This window comes from Oncorhynchus keta, chromosome 26 (genome assembly GCF_023373465.1).
Source record: "Oncorhynchus keta strain PuntledgeMale-10-30-2019 chromosome 26, Oket_V2, whole genome shotgun sequence".
Lineage (NCBI taxonomy): Eukaryota > Metazoa > Chordata > Actinopteri > Salmoniformes > Salmonidae > Oncorhynchus > Oncorhynchus keta.
Window position 1 is genome coordinate 31,227,877 of NC_068446.1, and position 23,400 is coordinate 31,251,276.

At 44.4% G+C, this 23,400-nt stretch overlaps 1 protein-coding gene across 2 annotated transcripts in view; it reads left to right on the forward strand.

Moving 5' to 3' along the window:
* LOC118359250 (NUAK family SNF1-like kinase 1) overlaps positions 1-23,400 on the forward strand; it is a 38,367-nt gene that overhangs the window by 5,393 nt on the left and 9,574 nt on the right. For both annotated transcript variants that reach the window (XR_008080220.1, XM_052480556.1), the window contains exons 2-5: positions 5,990-6,110; positions 16,666-16,817; positions 19,405-19,470; positions 19,699-19,818. Coding sequence is in view for 1 of the 2 variants with exons in the window: in XM_052480556.1 (XP_052336516.1) it covers positions 5,990-6,110; positions 16,666-16,817; positions 19,405-19,470; positions 19,699-19,818 (459 nt within the window). In the remaining variant the exon portion in view is untranslated. The remainder of the gene's footprint in view (positions 1-5,989; positions 6,111-16,665; positions 16,818-19,404; positions 19,471-19,698; positions 19,819-23,400) is intronic.

Here is a 23,400-nt window from a genome sequence, read left to right on the forward strand (position 1 = left end):
AAAGTTAATATCCTGTGGGGGTCCAAAGCAGAGGGAGGGGAGGAAGGAGGGAGGGAGAAAGGGGAAGAGGGAGGGTTTGGTGGGTGAGGTAGGGAGTGGTAGGAAGGTAGGGAGATAGGGGTTATGCAGGAAGAAAGGAGGAGGGAGTAGGGGAAGAGGGAGGGTTTGGTGGGTGAGGTAGGGAGTGGTAGGAAGGTAGGGAGATAGGGGTTATGCAGGAAGAAAGGAGGAGGGAGTAGGGGAAGAGGGAGGGTTTGGTGGGTGAGGTAGGGAGTGGTAGGGAGATAGGGGCGATGCAGGGAGAAAGGAGAAGGGAGTAGGGGAAGAGGGAGGGTTTGGTGGGTGAGGTAGGGAGATAGGGGCGATGCAGGAAGAAAGGAGGAGGGAGTAGGGGAAGGATGGAGGGAAGGGAGAAAGGGGAAGAGGGAGGGTTTGGTGGGTGAGGTAGGTAGGAAGAGGTAGGAAGGTAGGGAGATAGGGGCGATGCAGGGAGAAAGGAGGAGGGAGAAAGGGGAAGGATGGAGGGAAGGGAGAAAGGGGAAGAGGGAGGGTTTGGTGGGTGAGGTAGGTAGGAAGAGGTAGGAAGGTAGGGAGATAGGGGCGATGCAGGGAGAAAGGAGGAGGGAGAAAGGGGAAGGATGGAGGGAAGGGAGAGCAGTTTAAAGAGAACTCCACCATAATGGAAGGGGTGGGCTTCACTTAAGGGGTTACAAAGTCACATTAATATGAGTTTAAAGCACTAGATTACCTCACCCCAAACAGTGGATTCAGTGAGGATTAACTGGGAGGAGAAAAATACATAGATTCACTGTTATTGACTGTAGTCGTGCAGTTATCAGCATTCTTTCTTCTCTCTGGCTCTGTGGTAAACATACTACACTGAGAGATGGCTCTGCTCTCGTAATCAGTCATAGGGTCCGCCCTGCTATTGTCAACTCCCCTAATACACACACACTATCTCTTTCTCCATCCACACACATGAACATGATCTTCAGAGAGAAAGGGGGAATTTGTGATGTATACCTCATCTATTTTAATGGGCTGAGAAAACACCGGCCGCTGTCAGGCTCTAGTGGAGCGGAGCGTGGCCTCTCACATCAAACACACTGCAGCATACAGCCTAGCAGGAGGAGTGTACCTGGCAGAGGCTGGCTGGGCCAGGCCGGCAGGGCAGCGATCTGTTTGACAGACAGTAATAGCCCACCACTTAAAGACAGGCGAAGGGCTGCACTATACTGTGACAGCCAGCTGGCAAATGGATGATTCACAGTAGAGCTGGGACGATAAACCGAAAATGATCGACACCAACCATGTTGATCACTTATCGCAGGCATTTTGCTGATAACGTTCATTACGATAAGTAGCCTATACTAGAGAAATAGTTTAAAGGATAATACAAAATAAACTGTGGTGCACATTCATGTTATAAAAATATAGCGTAGCACCCCGAATTATCGGCATTTTCAACAGCATTTAAGAAACATATTACCTTCAGTGTTATCTTGTGATCAAGACATAAATGTTTTGGATTATTAATGTCGTAAAAATGTTAGCTAATGGATTAGCAATTAGCATGTCTGACATTTCAGTGGAAATACTACTACTATCAGCTTTTTGATACGCGGTTTAGCAAAATAAATATGTCCTGTATTATCGGCATACGGTCCCCAGTTATTTGCCACCTTACTATTTTGTTCAATTACAGTTATGTTGTTCAAAAAAGAGACACTAACCTCATATCCAAAGTGTTTACTAGATAGTTGACTAGTTGGCTAGCTATCCTGTAAAAAGAAATGACTTGCCTGTCAACTTTTCATTGCGTAGCCCGGTGCGCCCTGTAGACTATTATAAATGGCTTTCCACCAACACCTTCTTCAGTGTTGTAACCAAATAATGTCTCATTATTTTGTTTTACAGATTAATATTATGTTTTGAGAAAGTAGATAATAGTTTAATACTAACATATACATGAATATTAATAATTTAGGTAAAAAGTTTGATATTAAATGATGTGTGTGTGGTCTGTCGGCAGTAAAATTTTACAATAGACAGCGTGTCCCACAAGGTGTATATATATTACTTTTTTGAAACAATTAAAATGTAACTTCATTTACATAAACTGCAATAAAAATCGGTGGTCAGCTAGCAAAATGTACCGTTATTTTCTAGGCCATTTAAATGTTGAACTCGAGGTGATTTAATCTACAAAACAGGATCCCGGGGAATAAAAAATGAGCCTAGGTGGATGGAGGGATGGATCTCTTTGTCTGTTCTCTGTATTGTTGGGATGCTGTCTCTCTAAGCTAATGATTTTACAAACAGTCTAATTTGAGGGTCAAAGAGCAGGGTCTGTTGATACTGTACTCTACTGTACTATCTGCCATGAGAAAGTGCATCCCATCCACATATCTCTGTAGAAATGAAACCCCCCCACACATACATACCACTGTATCCATGACTTTAGGACAGGTGTGTTCAACTCATTCCACGGAGGGCCGAGTGTTTCAAATCAAATCAAATCAAATTTATTTATATAGCCCTTCGTACATCAGCTGATATCTCAAAGTGCTGTACAGAAACCCAGCCTAAAACCCCAAACAGCAAACAATGCAGGTGTAAAAGCACGGTGGCTAGGAAAAACTCCCTGTTTGCGGGTTTGAGTTTTTTCCTTCCAATTATGACCTAGACAACCAGGTGAGGGGAGTTCCTTACTAATCAGTGACCTAGACAACCAGGTGAGGGGAGTTCCTTACTAATCAGTGACCTAGACAACCAGGTGAGGGGAGTTCCTTACTAATCAGTGACCTAGACAACCAGGTGAGGGGAGTTCCTTACTAATCAGTGACCTAGACAACCAGGTGAGGGGAGTTCCTTACTAATCAGTGACCTAGACAACCAGGTGAGGGGAGTTCCTTACTAATCAGTGACCTTATTACATCAATCAAGTACAAGTACAAAACCGCAGACACTCAGCATGCCGTGGAATGAGTTTGACACGTGCTTTATCATGTCAGACCTTTGTGAATTGATACCGTACCGTCTCCAGGTAGACTACCTTCTCCTGTACTGCATTTTTATAGGAACTTAAACCACGCCCTCTTACTTTTAAATAAAATAATGCAAATGTGAAAAAAGTGACCTGCAGTGCAGACAGTGTGCTGCTTCACATGGAGACAGACTGTGGGCTTACAGTCCTACTAGTTTAGGATTTGGCGTGACGTGAATACAGTACTATTGCTGTTGATGACCCCATGAGGTAATGGAAAACACAAAACAATGGAGGTACAACACTTACAATAAAGACCGGTGAATAATTAACAGACTAAAGACGACCACTCGGCATGTGAAAACTAAACAGGACCTTTACTTGTTAATACGTATTTCTTTTTTTATTCTATGTAATCAAGTCATGCTCTGGATGAGGACTTTTTCCGGCCTGGGTTATTTTTATTAAGGTACACCGTAATTAGCTTGGAACAGTGACTGTATGTGGTTTCTACTCCTGCCTTGCCCTGGAGTAGACCTGGCCTTCACTGTAATGGACCTTTCTCTTAGTAAGGAAAGTTTTTGTCCTCCCTAGCTAACAGAGGCAGTCTAAATTAATATACAGTACAAATATACAGTAGTAAGAATAATCCATGGGGCTCAAACCTGAATGTTTCGTATCAGTGAATTCTAGGGCTGTCTGCGACTAAAACAAATATTGGTCGACCAAGAGTCGTATGTTCTTTCGACCAATCCACTGGTTGAAATGTTAAAACATATATTTTTCCATATATAGACACACCTTATGTGTTTTAATCAAATCAACTATATGTAGGCTACTGAGCTTGTCTGATGCTTTGAGCACAGTGTGATTAAATAATTAAGACACACAAATGACTCAAGAGAGCCTAACCAGAAGAAAGAAACATATTCTCTAAACTCTTCCTCCTGCTGCTGCTGGCCTTTGCAGATTCTGCCATTACGCTCCCGAAGTTGTCAGTAATAGTGGTCGGTAACCTTTTCCATTTGGAGTTCAAATTTATCTAAACCTAAATGAAAATTATACAAATCTAAAAGTAACTTCTATTGCCATTGCCAACAATGTAAAAATAGCCTACATAAAGCCAACAAATAGGTACATTGCAGCCTGCAGTGAGAAAATATCACATTGGCTACGCATGGCTTGTCTGCAAGGAACTTGAAACATTGTATGAACTATCAACTTGGTCCAGACTGAAACTTGCAACATTGTATAAAGTATTCTGGGCCCTCAAATTTTCCTGTGCCAGCGAGCTCCGGACAGACATATGAAGTAATCAGGTAGACCTATTTTATGTCGTTTCCACCAGATCAGAGCATGACATTTTTTTCCCCTTTCATGCTGAGTGGTTATCGAAAGGGAGAGAGCTGGAAAGATTTTTCAAACAAGCTACATTGAGGAACTATTGTAATTCTGAAATGATGTAAAAACAGACTTTGTTTACTTGCTGTTTGAGGTGAAGAAAAAATGACTTTGAGAATCTCCACCGCTCATTAGTGGTGTTGAGTTAGGACAATCAAAAATACTATCAGATCCCCAAATGGGCACAATTATAAGCCTACAATTGCGCGCAGGCCAGGTAGCCTAGGCCTACTTCTAGGCGTAATCAGTTGCACATCCTTACTGAACAATTCTTAATTGGAATGAAATAAACCATCACTTTTTTCTCACAAGTGTAGCCCGGGTTGTGCGCTCTGCAAACAAGATGTCCACTTCGACAATGACAACAGTAAGACTGTAATAATAATTGATTGAATGCATTAACGCAAATTACGGTAAACAAACAATGTAGATTAGAAATGATGGTAATTACCGGTATATGTACTATTGGTGATACTGTTGTGTTATCCCCGTGGCCTCCACCATGGATTAGTCCACTAAATTTGACCTGTGGACTAAATGGGGTCAGCCCTAATGGAGTTTATATTATATGATGATATTAATATTATTAGCTCTCTGATGTAGATGTAGGCCTACACACTGTACGATGTGTGTAAGTGTTTGTGAGAGGTATGGTATAAATCAACACCATCTGTTTGCCAGAAACACTCGTAGTGTCTTCATGGACAAGTTAAGAAGGTTCAGCTCGCTCATCAATCCACTTCCCCTGCTGGGACACACACATACACTGCCAGAAGTTGCAGTTGCCATGGAAACCCACAGCACAGAAACCCCCTATTCTTCTTGATGTGCTACCTGATATATCCATAAGACTGGGGTCAGGATAGGGGGAGTTGCCCCCGCCCCACTCCACACACACACACACACACACACACACACACACACACACACACACACACACACACACACACACACACACACACACACACACACACACACACACACACACACACACACACACACACACACATCACAGACTTGAGAGACCAAGCTGTCTGTTAATACCAGGGTGAACACACTACAAAGGAGTCCTCCATTACTGCACCACGTGCCAAGTTGTTTTTCCTCAGAGAGCACCTTCATTTTCTCCTCTAAAGAGACAGTAAATTACACGGCAAGATCCTGTGATGACTGTGATGACTGAGTCTCGGTGTCTCTCAGTCAATTGACCCCCTCCTGTCTGTGTGGACTTGATAAATGGGAGAGTAGAGGTCAGAGGTCACAGTGGGCAGGTCACTATAGGGCTCTGGGGAGGAGGGTTATGTGGTTGAGGAGGTTCAGAGAGTATTCATTTAGATTATGTTATGCAATGGTCAACAGAGTGTTCTTCATTCCCTGGCTGTCCAAATGTGTTTGCTGATGTGCGATCACTGTGATTTGTTGTCTGTGATTTGCTGTGTGGGTGTGTTGACTCACCTGAGTTGGTTCATCATCACAATCAGTTTGGAGGTATTGCTGATTTTGATTGACTTACCCCACTAGTCATCTTGTCATACTTGTATCCATGTGATTGTTAGTCCACTTTAACTGACCAGAACACGTGTCTGTCCTCTCTGTCCTCAGGTGGCTATCAAGTCCATCCGGAAGGAGAAGATCAAGGATGATCAGGATATGGTTCACATCCGCAGGGAGATAGAGATCATGTCATCCCTAAAACACCCCCACATCATCTCTATTAATGAAGGTGGGTCTCTCTCCACACACACACACACACACACACACACACACACACACACACACACACACACACACACACACACACACACACACACACACACACACACACACACACACACACACACACACACACACACACACACACACACCAATTCACTCTCTCTTGCCTCGTCCCGCTGTAGGACTGTCATGTTATGACAAGCGGATGTCATAATAAGATTGGACCTCAGCTTTTGGATGTTACTTATCTTTTCTTCTTTGTCTGAGCCCAGTCAGAGAGTGGATCCATTGTGTGTGTGTCTGTGTGTGTCTGTGTGTGGCTGCACATGTGCGTTTCTGGATGTCTTTCATAGAGTGTATGTGTGTGCACGTTCACGTGTGTGTGTGTGTGTGTGTGTGTGTGTGTGTGTGTGTGTGTGTGTGTGTGTGTGTGTGTGTGTGTGTGTGTGTGTGTGTGTGTGTGTGTGTGTGTGTGTGTGTGTGTGTGTGTGTGTGTGTGTGTGTGTGTGTGTGTGTGTGTGTCAGGGGGGTGTCCGTGAGGTTTGCCTCTCTCTCCCACATGAGAGGCCTCTTCTTATGTCTTCCCTGGTCTTGATCTCAGGGCCAGACATTTGCTGGTACTTAGAGAGATCTCCAGCTGGGAGCCAGACTGAGGCTGAGGGCAGTAGAGGGAGAGAGAGGAGACTAACTCTACCCTGCTAACCTTGAGTCTGACTCCACAGTTATGGACAGGGAGAGAGGGAGAGAGAGGAGGCTAACCCTGAGTCTGACTCCACAGATATGCACAGGGAGGAGAGGGCGAGAGAGAGGGAGAGAGAGAGGAGGCTAACCCCACCCCACTAACCCTGAGCCAGGCTCCACAGATATGCACAGGGAGGAGAGAGAGGGAGAGAGAGAGGAGGCTAACCCCACCCGCTAACCCTGAGCCAGACTCCATAGATATGGACAGGGGGGAGAGGCCCTTAGCTCACGCTAAAGCCTCCTCCGCATATAGTATATCTGTCCCACTAGACCAGTGGTTCTCAAACTGTTCCCAAACTGTAATTATTATTATTATTTTATATAAGTATTTAGGAACTCAGTCCGGCTTTCAACATACTCTTGAAAGTAGTGATAGTAGAATGCACAAGGTGCAATTTCTAAATTAGGTAGTGCATCATCAGTTCCTCTTGTCATGTCATTCATTGCAGACCTTAGAGAGCTATTTATAACTTGTCAGAAATGTCCAGATCAACTAGCCCATGTCAGCTAGCGTTTTTTCGCTAGGTTTTTTAACCCATAGATTTTGTTTTAATGTTTGAGTCACTCAAATATCACATGAATACACATTAGCATTAGACATTGCAAAATGTATAGAATTGCAAGAAACCTCTGCCAACAAGAGGGGTGTGAACAGTTTGTGTCATGAACAGTTTGTGTCATGAACAGTTTGTGTCATGAACAGTTTGTGTCATGAACAGTGCTTGTGCCCATAGAAAAAGACGTGTGCACGAGCAATGGGGGCACGATATTTTCCCCAATATTGGAAGGGGGACCTGAGTGAAAAATTTAGGAAACCCTGCACTAGACAACCCTCCAAAAGTCAAAGGCTTCACTCATATTGTGTGTTGCATATCTGCTCTTTTGGTTCGACCCCACATCTCAGTTTGAGAGGGGAAGTGTGATTTACAGAGGATGTTGATGGAGGTGGGTTACCTTACAATTTCCATCACCAGTTTGACCCACAAATGAACCTCCATCTCAAAGGGCATTTGAACCTAAAGCACATAGATGCGGTAAATCAGATCTAGTGCCTGTTTTTATATCCCACGTCAGCAGAACTGTTGATCTAACAACACTACTTAAACAGGCTGACTTATGACACTGCTTCGATTGGGTTCAAAGTCTGTCAATCTTTATTGACCCAACAAACAATCAAACGGTGCTATTTGTCATGGCAACTTGCCGGCCTTCAGTGAGTGTTGTGGTTGCTATGGTTCAACTTAGTTTGTATGTGTCTGAAAGGCTGATTAGGAGAACACTCCTATAAACTAGCCTATAAGGAGTTGGGTTGCTGCTCCCTCCTATAAACTAGCCTATAAGGAGTTGGGGTGCTGCTCCCTTTTACATACTAGCCTATAAGGAGTTGGGGTACTGCGCCTTCTTATAAACTAGCCTATAAGGAGTTGGGGTGCTGCTCCCTCCTATAAACTAGCCTATAAGGAGTTGGGGTGCTGCTCCCTTTTACATACTAGCCTATAAGGAGTTGGGGTGCTGCTCCCTTTTACATACTAGCCTATAAGGAGTTGGGGTGCTGTGCCTTCTTATAAACTAGCCTATAAGGAGTTGGGGTGCTTCTCCCTTTTACATACTAGCCTATATGGAGTTGGGGTGCTGCTCCCTTTTACATACTAGCCTATAAGGAGTTGGGGTGCTGTTCCCTCTTATAAAATGGCCAATAAGGAGTTGGGGTGCTGCTCCCTCCAATGCGCTAAGTGCAGCCTACCCCTCTGTCTGCTACCAACCATTGCTGGTCGATTTTTTTTGCAGAGGTTGCCTGATTTCTGGTGTTTCTCTTTAACCAGTGATTACTGTTGTGGGCTGGCCCCTGCCCAGAAAGTGTTGCAAATGTATAGGCCCATACAGTATGTGTATCCGGCAACACCCGTGTCAACAGATAACTGCTTGTGTGGAACAAAGCTGAACCAGATGTGCAACGTTGAGATTTTCTTGCTCTGCATCCATTCTGCATCGATCAGCAGGCCTGTGAGCATTTAAAGCACATTTGCTTGTCAATACCAGCACAATTCAAAACCTCATAACTGGATTTTAAATGAACATTTTCCAGAGAGGTCTTCCTGAAAGTCAATTTGGTTCATTCAGTTTAAATTGTATTCACGTCATCTATTTGTGTAGTGAATTGTGTCATGCTATTTGCCCCCAGCACACTTATAGGCTGTCAAACAAGCCTGGCATGACAGGGATAAGGACCCCCCTCTGGTTTAGAGAAGACAGGACTTTGAGAAAGGATAGATTTTAGTGGGGGTACCCTTCCTCCCACTCATTTTCTGGTTTGAATGGAAAAAGCACTGCATTATGAGTGCTGTCACTTTCCCTCCATGTAAAATATAAGACAAACACTAATGGGGGAATTCTGACCCGAGTTAAGCACTCGTAGTTAGAATGTAATTCCTTTTTTAATGCACTTTTCTCTCTACACGTATTCTGAACTTGAACTTAAGCATGTAAGTGGAAAAAGCGTCTACTTAATTTTTCCCCATATAAATAACACCATTCTCCATGCACTGTAATTTACAACATGATAAGAGGTAAATGAGTAATCTGTTTGGATAAGGGAATTGTAAATATATATGACACTTGTTTATATCTATTTTACCTTATCACTGGAGACAAATGTGAAACTAGGCATAGGGCAGAAAACTGAAGCATATCAACATATCAACTTTCCCACAGTAAGGTTTATGAAATGCTGTGCCATTATGCCAAATTAAAATGGTAAGTCCTTTTAACTTGCAAGGATGGGCACTCTCGAATGTCTTAATTATAGGTTACCCCAACTTACTCAGTTTCCTATTTTTATCATGTTAATAAACTCCCTTTTTCAGGACCATGTCTTTCAAAGATAATTTGTCAAAATTATCCAAATAACTTCCCAGATTCCCAGTAAAGGGTTTAAACACTGTTTCCCTGCTTGTTCAATGAACCATGAACAATTAATGAACATGCACATGTGGAACGGTCGTTAAGATACTAACAGCTTACAGACGGTAGGCAATTAAGGTCACAGTTATTACAACTTAGGACACTAAAGAGGCCTTTCTACTGACTCTGAAAGCACCAAAAGAAAGATGCCCAGGGTCCCTGCTCATCTGCGTGAACGTGCCTTAGGTATGCTGCAAGGAGGCATGAGGACTGCAGATGTGGCCAGGGCAATAAATTGCCATGTCCGTACTGTGAGACGCCTAAGACAGCGCTACAGGGAGACAGGACAGACAGCTGATCGTCCTCACAGTGGCAGACCATGTGTAACAACACCTGCAGAGGATCAGTGCATCCGAACATCACACCTGCGGGACAAGTACAGGATGGCAACAACAACTGCCCATATTACACCAGGAACGCACAATCCATCCATCAGTGCTCAGACTGTCTGCAAGGCTGAGAGAGGCTGGACTGAGGGCTTGTAGGCCTGTTGTAAGGCAGGTCCTCACCAGACATCACCGGCAACAACGTCGCTTATGGGCACAAACCCACCGTCGCTGGACCAGAAAGGTACTGGCAAAAAGTGCTCTTCACTGATGAGTTGCGGTTTTGTCTCACCAGGGTGATGGTCGGATTCGCTTTTATCGTCGAAGGACTGAGCGTTACACCGAGGCCTGTACTCTGGAGCGGGATTTATTTGGAGGTGGAAGGTCCGTCATGGTCTGGGGCGGTGTGTCACAGCATCATCAAGCTGAGCTTGTTGTCATTGCAGGCAATCTCAATGCTGTGCATTACAGGGAAGACATCCTCCTCCCTGATGTGGTACCCTTCCTGCAGGCTCATCCTGACATGACCCTTCAGCATGACAATGCCACCAGCCATACTGCTTGTTCTGTGCGTGATTTCCTGCAAGACAGGAATCAGTGTTCTGCCATGGCCAGCGAAGAGCCCGGATCTCAATCCCATTGAGCACGTCTGGGACCTGTTGGATAGGAGGGTGAGGGCTAGGGCCATCCCCCCAGAAATGTCTAGGAACTTGCAGGTGCCTTGGTGGAAGAGTGGGGCTTACAGACGGTAGGCAATTAAGGTCACAGTTATTAAAACTTAGGACACTAAAGAGGCCTTTCTACTGACTGAAAGCATAAAAAATAAAAATAAAGATGCTCATCTGCGTGAACGTGCCTTAGGCATGCTGCAAAGGAGGCATGAGGACTGCGGATGTGGCCAGGGCAATAAATTGCAATATCCGTACTGCGCCTAAGACAGCGCGACAGGGAGACAGGACGGACAGCTGATTGTCCTCGCAGTGGCGAGTCCCTGCTCATCGGCGTGAACGTGCCTTATGCATGCTGCATGGAGGCGCTGTCTTAGGCGTCTCACAGTACTTAATGCAGCTGGTCGTTACTTTTGATTTTGACCCCCCCCTTTGTTCAGGGACACATTATTCAATTTCTGTTAGTCACATGTCTGTGTAACTTGTTCACTTTATGTCTCAGTTGTTGAATCTTGTTATGTGCATACCTATATTTACACATGTTAAGTTTGCTGAAAGTAAACGCAGTTGACATTGAGAGGACGTTTATTAGCCACTATCAGTATCGACTGTCAGTAGACCTAATAACCACACATATTCAACTGACAATTTACTGTTAGTTCCTATAGTTGGTATTGCCTAAATTATCTTTCCATTTAATTATATTGTTTAGTTTACCTTCATTTGCTTTCTCTCTAAACGCTGTCATGGCCGTGGGGTTGTTGCTGAGGATTATTAGTAACAGTTGATCATATTTTTTTGAAGATGTAGGTGTAAAGGACGTCACACTGCTTGCTTTTCTGAGTACCTCTTCCTCCCGATTCGGCCCATACCTGACACAAACTCGGGATCTCTGCCTTGCTAGCACACATGACCGCCCTCCTGAAGCGTCTTACCAGTCGACGCCACCCGAAAAGCTAGCTATTCGCTGGTACAAGTGGCGACATTTTGGGCAGAGGCCCAAGCTTCACACATCTCCATGTGCTACATAAGCTAATTCAATCATTATGGAGCAGACCAAGCCGTAATAGTTTGAACCCGACGCACTGCGCAATACTTGACCGTTTCATCACACAGTTTCATGCTTAGTGCGATCAATAGTTTAACCTATTGTTGTACACTATTCTGTCTATTATAATTCTATGTACACTGTTTTTTTATGATTAATAAAAACTTTCCTAACCCTAAATAATCTACAAGATCAGAGTATTTTTTCATCTACAAATTGGTGCTGAAACAGAGACAAATATGGATCTATTTAGATGGTTTCTTTCATTGATTCCTAATATTCTCAGCGTTCTCTCCATATACAGTGGCTGTTGAAAGTATTCACCCCCTTGGCATTTTTCCTATTTTGTTGCATTACAACCTGGAATTAAAATAGATTGGGGGGGTTGTATCATTTGATTTACACAACATGCTTACCACTTTGAAGATGCAAAATGTGTTTTATTGTGAAACAATAAATGGGGCATGTATCTATAAGCTTGGCACATCTAGCCACTGGGATTTTTTTGCCCATTCTTCAAGCCAAAACTGCTCTAGCTCCTTCAAGTTGGATGGGTTCCGCTGGTGTACAGCAATCTTTAAGTCATACTACAGATTCTCAATTGGATTGAGGTCTGGGATTCGACTAGGCCATTCCAAGATATTTAAATGTTTCCCATTAAACCACTTGAGTGTTGCTTTAGCAGTATGCTTAGGGTCATTGTCCTGCTGGAAGGTGAACCTCTGTCCCAGTCTCAAATCTCTTGAAGACTGAAACAGGTTTCCCTCAAGAATTTCCCTGTATTTAGTGCTATCCATCATTTCTTCAATTCTGACCAGTTTCCCAGTCCCTGCCGATGAAAAACATCCCTACAGCATGATGCTGAGGTGTTGGGTTTGCACCAGACATAGCGTTTTCCTTGATGGCCAAAAAGCTAAATTTTAGTCTCATCTGACCAGAGTACCTTCTTCCATATGTTTGGGGAGTCTCCCACATGCCTTTTTTCTTTAAGCAATGGCTTTTTTCTGGCCACTCTTCCATACAACTCAGCTCTGTGGAGTGTATAGCTTAAAGTGGTCCTATGGACAGATACTCTAATCTCGGCTTTGGAGCTTTGCAGCTCCTTCAGGGTTATCTTTGGTCTCTTTGTTGCCTCTCTGATTAATGCCCTCCTTGCCTGGTCTGTGAGTTTTGGTAGGTGGCCCTATCTTGGCAGGTTTGTTGTGGTGCCCAATTCTTTCAATTTTTTATAATTGGAATTAATAGTGCTCCGTGGGATGTTCAAAGTTTTGGATATTTTTTTATAACCCAACCCTGATCTGTACTTCTCCACAACTCGTCCCTGACCTGTTTGGAGAGCTCCTTGGTCTTCATGGTGCCGCTTGCTTGGTGGTGCCCCTTGCTTGGTGATGTTGCAGACTCTGGAGCCTTTCAGAACAGGTATATACACTGAGATCATGTGACACTTAGATTGCACACAGGTGAACTTTATTGAACTAATTATGTGACTTCTGAAGGTAATTGTTTGCACCAGATCTTATTTTTATTTTTTTACCTTTATTTAACTAGGCAAGTTAGTTATGAACAAATTCTTATTTACAATGACTGCCTAGGAACAATGGGTTAACTGCCTATTCAGGGGCAGAACGACAGATTTGTGCCTTGTCAGCTCGGGGATCTAACCACTAGGCTACCCTGCCGCCCCTTCATAGCAAACACATATGCACGCACCACTTTTCCATTTTTTAGAATTTTTGGAAACAAGTTATTTTTTAAGTTTCACTTCACCAATTTGGACTATTTTGGGTATGTCCATTACATGGAATCCAAATTAAAAATCTATTTAAATGTCAGGTTGTAATGCAACAAAATAGAAAAAACGTCAAGGGGGGTGAATACTTTTGCAGGTATTCTAGTGAGTCTGTTGTCAAAATTCAAACTAGAATGTACACCGTATTTAAAGGGATGTCTTAAGATAAATGGACTGAAAACCCCATTGAATGAAAACTCCACAAGAAAATCTGTTGGCCAGTATGTGGGAGGGGTTTCAGCAGTTTAATGCAATTTATTCAGTGCGTGCAAGGTAGCCACACTTGCAGAGCGCATTACGCAACTGAATAAGGTAAGTCTGAATACCAAGTACTGATAAGTGCGTAGGAATGGTATAAATGGCTCCTAAATGTTTATGTTAAAGACCTCAATTCAGACATTAACACACTATCAGGGTGTTTTTTTTAGCTTTTATGTTAAAATATAGTTTTTTTTTTTTTTTTTACATAAAAGCTGCTTCTTCATAACTTCATTGTCCTCTATCTAACTCTGCTAAGACAGTGATTAGCAACGCCCTCCCCATGTTAACAGCTCAGAGGCCTAGCCTAGTGGACCCAGCGGATAGCAGAGCAGGGCATTGGGACAATGGGTGCTAATTAGTGTGATCTGAGGCCTGCTGGCCTATTGAACAAAGACCGAATGAGTGATGGACAGAGAGGGCACCCCATTATGTAAGCCAGGTAATTACCCCAGTGTATCATGGGGGAGGGTGGCACGAGGGGCAGGGGTCAGAGGTAACGAGTGCCCACACTGGGCTCTCAAACGGACCCCCACCACGGATCGCCGGAAGGGTCGTCCTGGGTCACGGCTCCGTCGGCCAATCAGAACCAACCCCCAGGTCGGGCTGGCACGGTTCCCGTGCTGCCTGCCCTGCCCAGCGGAGCAGTCACAATCAGGGAGGGTTGCCATCAATCAACATCAACATGTTTCTACCACAGGATTATTCTCTGAAAGGGAGGGGAGGGTGGGAGGAGAGGGGATGGGTGAGAGGAGAGGGGATGGGTGAGAGGAGAGGGGATGGGTGGGAGGAGAGGAGAGGGGAGGATGGGAGGAGAGGAGAGGGGATTGGTGGGAGGAGAGGGGATAGGTGGGAGGAGAGGAGAGGGGATAGGTGGGAGGAGAGGAGAGGGGAGGGTGGGAGGAGAGGAGAGTGGAGGGTGGGAGGAGAGGAGAGTGGAGGGTGGGAGGAGAGGAGAGTGGAGGGTGGGAGGAGAGGAGAGGGGATGGGTGGGAGGAGAGGAGAGGGGATGGGTGGGAGGAGAGGAGAGGGGAGGGTGGGAGGAGAGGGGATGGGTGGGAGGAGAGGAGAGGAGAGGAGAGGGGAGGATGGGAGGAGAGGAGAGGGGATGGGATGGGTGGGAGGAGAGGAGAGGGGAGGATGGGAGGAGAGGAGAGGGGATGGGTGGGAGGAGATGAGAGGGGAGGGTGGGAGGAGAGGAGAGGGGAGGGTGGGAGGAGAGGAGAGGGGATGGGTGGGAGGAGAGGAGAGGGGATGGGTGGGAGGAGAGGAGAGGGGATGGGTGGGCCTGTGGAGGTGCTCACTCATGGGTGCAGAGAGTTGACTAGGCCTTCACCCCTGGAGCCCCTGTAGTGTGGGAAAATACACTGACAATAAGAAGAACATGGCCGATGGTTGTGTCATCATCCCCTCTCTCTCCGCCTGACTAACAGTTCTCATCCCCCATATGATGCACTGCTGATGGGTCAGCAACATGCCCTGGCAGTAGGCAAAATTATACATTGGTTGTCCTGTGTCCAGTCTATAAGGCGTTTGTTCCTATCTCTTACCCATGTAATGCACGCGTAAATGGAACTTCATTCAATTTTGATGTACTTTTCCCTCTGACCTTGAACTTAGGCATGAAGTAATAAATGTTTCAGCCAGCTATTATTTTGTGGTGGAGATAACAGAAAGGAAGGTGGGTCAGAGGTGTGTCTACAGATAGGCCGTATTCTGACCTTAACTTAATTCCCTCCTAATTCCACCACTTTTATGCACGATGAAACAATAAATAAGGTCCAACGAACGGTCGGTTCCAAGTGAAACAGAAACTACTTTCTTTGTTCCGATAGAAATAACACCATTCTCCATGCACTGTAATTTACAAGTTAATAAGAGCTAGCTAAATGAGTAAGACGTTTGGATTTGGGAATTGTAAATATAAATGACAATTGTTTGAATTATTTTACCTTATAATCGCTGGAGACAAATGTGAAAACAGTCATATGGCAGCAAACTGAAGCATATCAACATATCAACATATCAACATATCAACATACAGTGCCTTGCAAAAGTATTCATCCCCCTTGACGTTTTCCCTATTTTGCTGCATTACAACCTGTAATTTAAATGAGACTGGTGAAAGTTAGTGACATGATGAGATGTTGATTTACTGTCCAGGTCAGGATGACACTATGGACCTTCTGTTAACCATGCTTTTCTCTTCTTTTCCCTCGCTCCCTCCCTCCCTCTCGCTCTCTCTTCGCCTTCTCCTCTCCAAGGGGTTGGGTGTTACTAAACCCCCCCCACTCTCCCAGTTGTGTTGCTAAAACTCAAGCCAGACACATGAGGTGGGATTGGTGATGTAATGTAATCATAGAAGCAGTGCAGAGAGAGTGTGAATACAGCCAGTTGGCTCTGAACCTGGGAGGGGTACTCTTCTCATTTATTCAACATAACACTGTCCACTGAAACTATGAAGTTAGTTGTTTCTCTTCCTGGATGGTTTATGATGAAACCTCTGCTGTGAAACAAATGGTTGCTAACTGTTTGTCCACGCTAACTGTTTGTCCACGCTAACTGTGTGTCCACGCTAACTGTTTGTCCACGCTAACTGTTTGTCCACGCTAACTGTTTGTCCACGCTAACTGTTTGTCAGCGCTAACTGTTTGTCCACGCTAACTGTTTGTCAGCGCTAACTGTTTGTCCACGCTAACTGTTTGTCCACGCTAACTGTTTGTCCACGCTAACTGTTTGTCCATCCTAACTGTGTGTCCATTCTCCTCCAGTGTTTGAGAACAAGGACAAGATCGTGATCGTGATGGAGTATGCCAGTAAGGGTGAGCTGTATGACTATATCAGTGAGCGCCGGCGCCTGAGCGAGAGAGAGACGCGACACTTCTTCAGGCAGATAGTCTCTGCCGTGCACCACTGTCACAAGGTAAAAGTCTCCAGAGAAACGTGCACAAAAAACACACCCACACATTTCTGCTAATCAGATGCAGCGCAAAATATCGTAACCTTATGACTATAACTGTATATATTCTTCACATAGAGAAGAAGTCTGCAGTATGAGCTATGCTTTTAGTGGCCTCTTGGTGTTAAGGAGGACTGTAAGGGACTTAACACAAACCAGTGTTGTCCATCGTGCACACAGTCCCTGCTCATCTGTTGTCATGACTCCATATCCCTGGATCCCCTCATAGCTCCCCCGGGACACTCCCCCTCCCCTCCCCCGATAACATGGATCCTAGCCCACTCCTCTCTTCTCCCTCATTAAACCATGGTCTCCCAGGGATGGGGGATGTTTGGGTGGGCTCCCCACTTGTCATCATCTCTACAGCTGGGATGGGATGATGTCATCGTCCCAGCATAAGGGGGAGCACCAGACACACAGCCAGCGCATAGGGATGAGCCTCTAGGGGCAACCGCACTGAGGGGTGGAGTACCATGGTGTAGGGTAGTGGGGTGATATAGTGTGGTTGACTGACATAGGAAGCAGGTACTGTGAGAGTGCTGATTAGACCCACCTTATTTTATAACCTTCATTTATAAGCATGTGAACATGTGTTCCCTATCACATCCTAACCAATTGGAGATGCACAGTACAGTGTAGGCCCGGCGGTTACAGCTGTAGTGAAGTCACCCCATCACTTCCAGACCTGAATGGTTGCTTGTGTTTCCTGTTGCTGTGTGTATACCACATGTTAATGCATGCATTGAAAGTGCCACTAAACAACATAGTTGCTTTTTTTGTGAGAAGATATAGTACCAGTCAAACGTTTGGACACACCAACTCATTCAAGGGTTTTTCTTCATTTTTAACCATTTTATACATTGTAGAATAACAGTGAAGACATCAGAACTATGAAATAACACATATGGAATCATGTAGTAACTAAAACAAGTGTTAAATCAATCAAAATAGATTTTATATTTTAGATTCTTCAATGTAGCCACTTTTTGCATTGATGACAGCTTTGCACAGTCTTGGCATTCTCTCAACCAGCTTCATGAGGAATTATTTTCCAACAGTCTTGAATGAGTTCCCAAATGTGCTGAACACTTGTTGGCTGCTTTTCCTTCACTGTGCAGTCCAACTCATCCCAATCCATCTCATTTGGGTTGAGGTCGGGTGATTGTTGAGGCCAGGTCCTCTGATGCAGCACTCCATCACTCTCCTTGGTCAAATAGCCCTTACACAGCCTGGAGCTGTGTTTTGGGTCATTGTCCTGTTGAAAAAGTGTCTAGTGTCATCAGCAAAGCACCCCTACACTATCACACCTCCTCCTCCATGCTTCATGGTGGGAGCCACACATGCGGAGATCATACGTTCACCTACTCTGCGTCTCACAAAGACACCGCGGTTGGAACCAAAAATCTCAAATGTGGACTCATCAGACCAAAATACTTTTCACCAGTCTAATGTCCATTGCTTTTTTTCTTGGCCCAAACAAGTCTCTTCTTATTGGTGTCCTTTAGTGTTTTTTTGCAGCAATTCGACCATGAAGGCCTGATTTGCGCAGTCTCCTCTGAACAGTTGATGTTGAGATGTCTGCTACTTGAACTCTGTGAAGCATTTATTTGAGCTGCAATATGAGGTGCAGTTAATTCAATTGAACTCATCCTCTTATCCTCTGCAGCAGAGGTAACTCTTGGTCTTCCTTTCCTGTGGCGGTCCTCATGAGAGCCAATTTCATCATAGTGCTTGATGGTTTTTGCGACTGCACTTGAAGAAACGTTCAAAGTTCTTGACATTTTCTGGATTGACTGACCTTGATGTCTTAAAATAATGATGTACTGTCATTTCTCTTTGCTTATTTGAGCTGTTCTTGCTTGGTCTTTTACCAAATACGGCTATCTTCTGTATACCACGCCTACCTTGTCACAACACAACTGATTGGCTCAAACGCATTAAGAAGGAAAGAAATTCCACAAATTAACTTTGAACCAGGCACCCCTGTTCATTGAAATGCATTCCAAGTGACTACCTGAAGCTGGTTGAGAGAATGTCAAGAGTGTGCAAAGCTGGCATAAAGGCAAAGGATGGCTACTTTGAATAATCTCAAATATAAAATATATTTTGATTTGTTTAACACTTTTAATGGTTACTACATGATTCCATTCCATGTTGTATTTCATAGTTCTGATGTCTTCACTATTATTCTACAATGTAGAAAATAGTTTAAAAAATGTAAAAAACTTGAATGAGTAGGTGTGTCCAAACTTTTGACTGGCACTAAATTATCCTGGTCCATCATTATAGGCTCTTGTTTATGTGAGGTGAGTTAGAGGGAAAATCTCTACAGATGTCAACACACAGACGATAGAGGGCCAGGCAGGGCAATTAAACGTACTAGACCAATTGGCCCACTCTAACTATATCCCCTGAGAACAACACTGGAGTTTGGTCTCACCTCACCGCCATCAAGCGAACGAACGAACAGCGAATGAACGCTCCCCTACTGTACAATCGGTCTGGTGATTTTTCTTCTAGAGCCAACGGATGGACTGTTTGTCTTTTACAGAATGGGGTGGTGCACAGGGATTTGAAACTGGAAAATGTGCTACTGGATGAAAACTGTAACATTAAGGTAAGAAATAGTCACTTTTATTCAACTCTACAGACTCTTGTCCATACATTGTAACCTTTGAATCTGTAATTGTGAAACAGTCTGTAACTTTGAGTGCTATTTAGATTCGGAGGCACTACTAGACAACTTTCTTTTTTAGAATCTGTAACCATGTTAATGCCATGATACTTTTAATGACATTTGTTATGATGTTTTACCAAACCTCGATGTGTCCCTGTCTCCCGCCAGATTGCTGACTTTGGACTGTCCAACCTCTACCACAAGGACAAACTGCTGCAGACTTTCTGTGGCAGCCCACTCTATGCATCACCGGAGATAGTCAATGGAAGACCTTACTGCGGCCCAGAGGTAGGCACTAGGCAGGCACCACAGAGGTCAGGGGCCACAGACAGACACAATGAGACAGACTGGTTTTCTTTTGTCCCTGGGAGAAGTTATTACTCATCCCCAGGACCTGGCACTGTTGGTTGGGAGACCCAAAGCAGATATAGAGAGGGAGGGAGAGAGTAGAGAAGGTTGGTGGTAGAGGGAGGGAGAGAGATAGAGAAGGTTGGTGGTAGAGGGAGGGAGAGAGATAGAGAAGGTTGGTGGTAGAGGGAGGGAGTGGAGGGAAGGGAGGAGGTGTAACAGCATTGTTTCTGTCCTTCTACTCGCCCCAACCTGGGCTTGAACCAGGGACCCTCTGCATACATCGACAACAGTCACCTTCGAAGTATCGTTACCTATCGCTCCACAAAAGCCTTGCAGAGCAAGGGAAACAACTACTTCCAGGTCTCAGAGCAAGTGATGTCACCGATTGAAACACTCCTAACTAGCTAGCAAATTCACACCGGTTATAGAGGCATGAGGTATCCTCTTTGATGGGATTCTCCCTATTCAGTTACTACTCCCAGCAACTCTCACATCCTTAGTGGAAGGCCACAGATGGTGGCTTGGCTCCATTTGAAGACTATAGTGCTGTTGTTGCTCATAGTATCCTGGCGCCGAAGATCATGGCTGACATTTTACGTTCTCCCAACCGATTGTGCTATTTTTTTTTTTGCGTTTTGTGTAACGTATTTTAAAAATTATTGTGTACATAATGTTGCTGCTACCATTTCTTATGACAGAAAATAACTTTTGGACATCAGAAAAGTGATTATTCACCGCGGATTGGAAGAAATGTTTTCCTTTAACGAGTCAGAGGAGAAGTATATCCTGCTTTCACTGGAACAGGCCCAGATCCACGCCTTTTGAATGAAGAAAAGAGGCCAGAAAAGGGGCCGCAGATCGGGCAGCCTTCTGAGAATCTGGAGGCTAGTTAGTAAACTCCCACTGCCATCCTTTCTTCTTGCTAACTTGCAATCATTGGAAAATAAAATTCATGACCTACAATTAAGGTTATTCTACCAACGGGACATTAAAAACTGTAACATCTAACATCTTGTGTTTCACCGAGATGTGGCTGAACGAAGATACAGACAATATAGAGCTAGTGGGATTTTCCATGCACTGGCAGAACAGAGACGCTACCTCTGGTGGGGTGAGGGTGTGTGTCTATTTGTCAATTACAGCTAGTGTGCGATGTCTAATATTAAAGAAGTCTCGAGGTATTGCTCACCTGAGGTAGAGTACCTTATGATAAGCTGTAGACCACACTATCAACAAAGATAATTCTCATCTGTATTATTCATAGCCGTCTATTTACCACCACAGAACGAAGCTGGCACTAAGACCGCTCTCAACCAACTCTATAAGGTCATAAGCAAAGAAAATGCTCTCCCAGAAGTGGTGCTCCTGGTGGCCAGGGACTTTAATGCAAATTTCTACCAGCATGTCACATGTGCAACCAGAGGGGGAAAAAAATCCTAGACCACCTTTACTCCACACACAGAGATGCATACAAAGCTCTCCCCCGCACTCCATTTGGCAAATCTGACCACAATTCTATCCTCCTGATTCCTGCTTACAAGCAAAAACTAAAGCAGGAAGTTCCAGTGACTCGCTCAATACGGAAGTGGCCAGATGACGGGGATGCTACACTACAGAACTGTTTTGTTAGCACAGACTGGAATATGTTCCGGGATTCATCCAATGGCATTGAGAAATACATCACCTCAGTCATCGGCTTCATCAATAAGTGCATCGATGATGTTGTCCCCACAGTGACTGTACGTACATATCCAAACCAGAAGCCATGGATTACAGGCAACATCCGCATCGAGCTAAATGCTTGAGCTGCCGTTTTCAAGGAGCGGGAGACTAATCCAAACGCTTATAAGAAATCCCGCTATGCCCTCAGACGAACCATCTAACAAGCAAAACTTCAATACAGGATTAAGATCGATTCCTATTACACTGGCTCTGATGCTCGTCGGATGTTGCAGGGCTTGAAAACTGTTACGGAAAGGGAAACTCAGACGCGAGCTTCCCAGTGACGCCAGCCTACCAGACGAGCTAAATGCCTTTTATGCTCGCTTCAAGGCAATTAACACTGAAGCATGCACGAGGGCATCAGCTGTCCTTGATGACTGTGTGATAACGCTTTCGGTAGCCGATTTGAGCAAAACCTTTAAACAGGTCAACATTCACATTCACAGCTGGGCCAGACGAATTACCAGGACGTGTTCTCAAAGCATGCACGGACCAACTGTCAAGTGTCTTCACTGACATTTTCAACCTCTCCCTGACCGAGTCTGTAATACCTACATGTTTCAAGCAGACCACCATAGTCCTTGTGCCCAAGGAAGTGAAGTTAACCTGCCTAAATGATTACTGCCCCATGGTGTCCACATCACCAACAAACTGTCATAGTCCAAACATACCAAGACAGTCGTGAAGAGTGCATGGGCCCCCAGATCCTCAAATGGTTTTACAGCTGCACCATCGAGAGCATTCTGACCGGTTGCATCACCGCCTGGTATGGCAACTGCTCGGCATCTGATCATATGGCGCTACAGAGGGTAGTGCGAACGGCCCAGTACATCACTGGGGCCAAGCTCTCTGCCATCCAGGACCTATATAATAGGCGGTGTCAGAGGAAAGCACATAAAATGGTCAGAGATTCCAGTCAGCCAAGTTATAGACTATTTTCTCTGCTACCGCATGGGAAGCGGTACCGGAGCACCAAGTCTAGGACCAAAAGGTAGCTTTTACCCCAAAGCCATAAAGCAATAAGACTGCTGAACATTTTATAAAATCGCCACAGGACAATTTACATTGACCCTCCCATCTCTTTTGTACACTGCTGTTACTCGCTGTTTGTTTGTTATCTATGCATTGTCACTTCGCCCCCACCTACATGTACAGATAACCTCAACTAGCCTGTACCCCCGCACACTGACTCGGTTCTGGTGCCCCCTGTATATAGCCTCGTTATTGGTATTGTTATTGTGTTACTTTTTATTACTACTTTTTTATTTTAGTCTACTTGGTAAACTCGTCTACTGTTGGTTAAGTGCTTGTAAGTAAGCATTTCACGGTAAAGTCTACACTTGTTGTATTCGGTGCATGTGACAAATAAAGTTTGATTTGAATAGAATATCAATGAGTTACACAGACAGGCTCAGCAACTTCACTTCCAAGGATGGGTGGGATTGAGAAATTGTTTGGTTAAGAAAAAGGGAGAGAGAATGTGACAAAACTTCACCAAAACTATTTATTGACTAATTTGAAAGTAATTCTTTAGGGCGTTTTCCAAATTGCAAGAAAACTTGTGCATTATAAAGCAAAGTAAAAGTCATATTTTTAGACTGAAATGTCCAACGATTCAATGTAGTATAATTCACTGTAATTTTCTTCAGTGTGCTAAAAAAAACAACTGTAATGAAAATTACAGAATCCAGTTGGGGAAAAGCCGCAAATTACAGCTAACACTAGAAACAAAAACAGAACACAACAATGGCATTCACCCCGTCTCGCCCTCCCTGCAGCCCTGCCAGTCGACCAATC